This window comes from Mandrillus leucophaeus, unplaced genomic scaffold, assembly GCF_000951045.1.
Source record: "Mandrillus leucophaeus isolate KB7577 unplaced genomic scaffold, Mleu.le_1.0 Scaffold410, whole genome shotgun sequence".
Lineage (NCBI taxonomy): Eukaryota > Metazoa > Chordata > Mammalia > Primates > Cercopithecidae > Mandrillus > Mandrillus leucophaeus.
In genome coordinates, this window is record NW_012104366.1 from 1,721,968 (window position 1) to 1,725,885 (window position 3,918).

General features: G+C 37.3%; 1 protein-coding gene across 1 annotated transcript in view; it reads left to right on the forward strand.

The window, feature by feature from the left end:
- Positions 1-3,918, forward strand: part of PTGR1 (prostaglandin reductase 1) — a gene marked incomplete at both ends in the record, with an annotated part of 21,027 nt that overhangs the window by 9,126 nt on the left and 7,983 nt on the right. Inside the window, one exon of the mRNA XM_011992461.1 lies at positions 1,454-1,571. Coding sequence (XP_011847851.1) covers positions 1,454-1,571 — 118 coding nt within the window. The remainder of the gene's footprint in view (positions 1-1,453; positions 1,572-3,918) is intronic.

The window sequence follows — 3,918 nt, forward strand, 5'->3', positions numbered from 1 at the left end:
TTGTTGTTGTTGTTGTTTTAATGTAGAAATAACTTTACATGAATGTGTCTGAAATTCTGCAAGTGGCTTAACAATCACTATAATGGGTCTGGATTTTATTGGCTCAGATCCAGGGCTGCAAAAATATAGCTTAAAATTTTCCACTACTGAACTTCATTTCTATCTCAAGCCCTCCTTTTGGCTGGTGTAATAAGAGAAAACCTCAGTTGAATTCAGTGATTTCTCACATCATTTCAAATTTAAAACTTTGGATTTCTTCTTTCTTCTCCCTGGGGTTGTTGCAAAGCTCCAAGGATAATACAAGTTCAGTGTCAGTAGAAGAGGGACAACAACAGCTTCTTGATCTCGATCTGTATTGGTCTTAAGCTGGTCTCCTGCTCAAAGTTACTTCCTTTCTCTACGTTTTGAGATCTTTTCCCCCCTTCCTTCTTCCCACCCTTCCTTCCCCTTCCTTTTTTACACTTTGAAGGTTTTCTGAGGAATGAAATGGAAATACATATATACCGTCAAATGTTCAGCCTCTAAACAAAAACAACTCCTAGGTACCCCAAATTCATATTTCCCTGAGAATTTGAACTCCTCAAAATTGCCACTGCCAAGGACATCATTGTGAAAGTAGAGGATGCTGAATACCGTCTTCCATGAAATTAGTGGGCACTAAACAATTCCAGCACTTCTTGGTCTTTCTTGCCTGCCCTGTACCCTCTATGGATGAAGGCTGTTCCTCTCCGTTCTCCTCTGTTATCCATCATTCCCTCTGGACTGTGAGCCAGGTGTAGGGGAGAAGAGGTGAAGGGAGACACGAGGAAACTTTGGTGGTGAAGAGAGTCTTCAATCCTATCACCTTCCAAACTCGCAATCCAATGAGATGTGGTGGTGTCTTCACCCAGTCCCCATCAGTACTGCCAGTGCTGCATCTTTGTATATCCAGTAGCTCTTTTCGTGCAAGCCAACTTTGACATCTTACTTATGGTAATATGGGGATATTTTGGAAGGTCTTCCATACCACTTTGGAGCCATGGAAAGCTCCAGATGCTCCCTGTGACCCTCTCATGCCTAATATCACACATTGTAGCTATTTGTGGCTATGTCACCATAATAACATAGGGGCTTCTCCCATGAAGCTCATCATCTCCATAGAACTTATATGGGAATGATGCATAGCTCTCTTTTCTTGAATCCCCGAAGTTTGAGAAAGATGATCTATCTTTTGCCCCTGAAATTTGGCCAACTCTCCCTTCCCTCCCTAGTTGACATCATCTTTATTCCTATCTGAGAGTAGACATGGAGGAGGTAAAGCAACAGTGACTGGCAATATTTATTTCCTATATTTTTGTCTTTTACTCAGACCTGTGACACTGGGCCATTGAGAAGACCTTCAAGATACATATATAAATGAGTTATAGAAGAAAGAAACCACTCTATTCATATATCCTTAATTTTCTTCCTTTAGCCTGACTGCCTACTTTGGTCTACTTGAAATCTGTGGTGTGAAGGGTGGAGAAACAGTGATGGTTAATGCAGCAGCTGGAGCTGTGGGCTCTGTTGTGGGGCAGATTGCAAAGCTCAAAGTAAGTGCCTTTCTCCAGTAACAAGCCTCTATTCTAAGTCCACTGGGAATGCAACAGTGAACACAGCAGATCTTCCTTGGCCTCAGGGAATTTATAGTGCAGTGGTCTTCTTTAGAAGTTAGAGATTGAGAAATTGGAAGAATGGGGAAAACTAGACCAAAGATAAGCTGAACATTGTTATTTGATAACATTGCAGACAATCAAGTCAGAAATGGCCTCTGTCTAGAGTAGTGAGTTTATCAGCATTAATCATTTTCATATTTTCTACTGAACATTCTATCGCTACAGCTTAATCTTCTTTCTTCATGATTGTCCTCAGCAACAGAAGAAGGGACTTGAGATCAGCCAACTTAGAGTCATCACCCACGTGGCCCCACTGCAAAGGCTGTTGTACTAGAAAGAAATGGGCATTCAGCCCAGAGCAGTGGGGCCATGGCTTGGGAACTAACTCCTGACAGTACCTAGGACAAGGAAACATTGGTTCTAATTTAGGCAGCTGTCTGCTCAAGGGATCCAATCTGATGGTGAGTGTATAGAGTAGGCGACAACTCAGACACAGTAGGGATTTGTTATTACATAGTGGGAAGGCGATGCGGCTTGACTGATCCTTTGCCCAAGGCTGGGATGCAGGATTCAGGACCTAGGTCCTAGGGGACAAGTTAGATGGAGTACAGATGAGTACAGGGCTACAACCAACGGCTAAGGTTTTGGACTGGTCTCCAGTGCTAATGGGAGCTTGGAATACAAATATGAGGCTACCATAGAAGTTGTAGAATAATTTGTTTAAGTAAGTAACTAAATAGGAATAGATATTAAATTTTATCAAGTGCCATTGCAACATTTATCAGGTTTACATTTCCGTGAATGAATTACATTAGTTTTCCAATGTCAAACCATTCTCACATTTCCAGAAGAAGCTTTACCTGTGTATGCTATATTATGGGCTTATACCTTTGGAATTTACTTGATAACATTTAAAATAGAAATTTTGCATCTATATTCACAAGTGAATTTGGTTTAAAGTTTACTTTTTCTTCTGGAATTTAGCTAGGCTTGGATTATGCTAAAATTACAAAATGAATTAGGATTATTTCTAAATATTCCTATTTCAAATATCCTATTAAAACCTTACGGGGCTTTTATCTCTTAAGTTTGAAAGGACTTGCGCTTAAACCTATTCTTTTATATTCAACCTTTCTGTCCATTTTATGTGTGTTTCTGTAAAATGCAGCTATTTGCATTTAATTCTTAGCCCATCTGAAAGTCTCAGTGTTGTAATAGTTAAATTTAAGCCATTCATATTAATAGTCATAACTGGAATGTTTGGTCATATTTATATTATCTTACTTTGTTTTCTATTTATTGGTTATTTCTTTCTGTGTTATTTTCTTTGTTCTTTTTCCTCTAATTACTGAGAATCTAAGTTTTATTACATTCTGCTAGTGTTTACCTTTTTACCAATTATTTAAAATCTGTTTTATTTGTATCCTGCTTCTCTTCATATACATATTTTACATACAAAAAATAAACATATATACAATATATGTATATGAACTTCTAACAGTATATTTTTCCCCATATTATACCCCTACATCCTAGATTTTTATTCAATAATCTAATAAATAGTAAAAATCTCATATTATTATGAAAACCTTTTGGTTATGACATCTGAAAATGCCTTTTAATTTGAATGCATATAGAATTCAAAGGACCTGCCATGTGCAGTGGTGTCTGCCTATAATCCCATCTTTTCAGAATTCTGGCTGAGGCAAGAGGATCTCTTAAGCTCAGGAGTTCAAGACCAGTCTGGACAATGTTGTGAGACCTTGTCTCTAAATTTGAAAAAAAAAAAAATTCAAAGTACCCAATCTCTTACCCTCAAAGCTCTATAAAATTACTCTACTTTTTCTATTTCTATTTAGTGTTGCAGATGAGACATTCAAAGCCAATCTGATTCTCTTTCCTTTGTAGGTAATTAGACTTTTCTTTTAGGTGCTGATAAGTATTTCTTGTTTTTCTTTGAATTTAGAAATATCAGCAGGAAATGTCTTTATCTGTCTTTGTTTAATCCTACCTGGAACTTAGTTAGCCTTTATAATCTGAAGGTCAACGTTTTCCTTCAGATGAAGAACAGTTTTCTTCTTCTATTTAATTATTTTTTTCATCTATTCTGTTTTCTTCATGAGGAATGGTATATATTCATTCTGTTTCCTTTAGGACTATTCCTGTATTCTATCTTTGCTCTCATCATTACATCTTTTGTACTTTTTGCTCTGAATTCTGTACTTTCTTAATCTGGTCCTCCAATTGAATTACATGACTTTCAGCAGCATCGGTTTCTAGATTA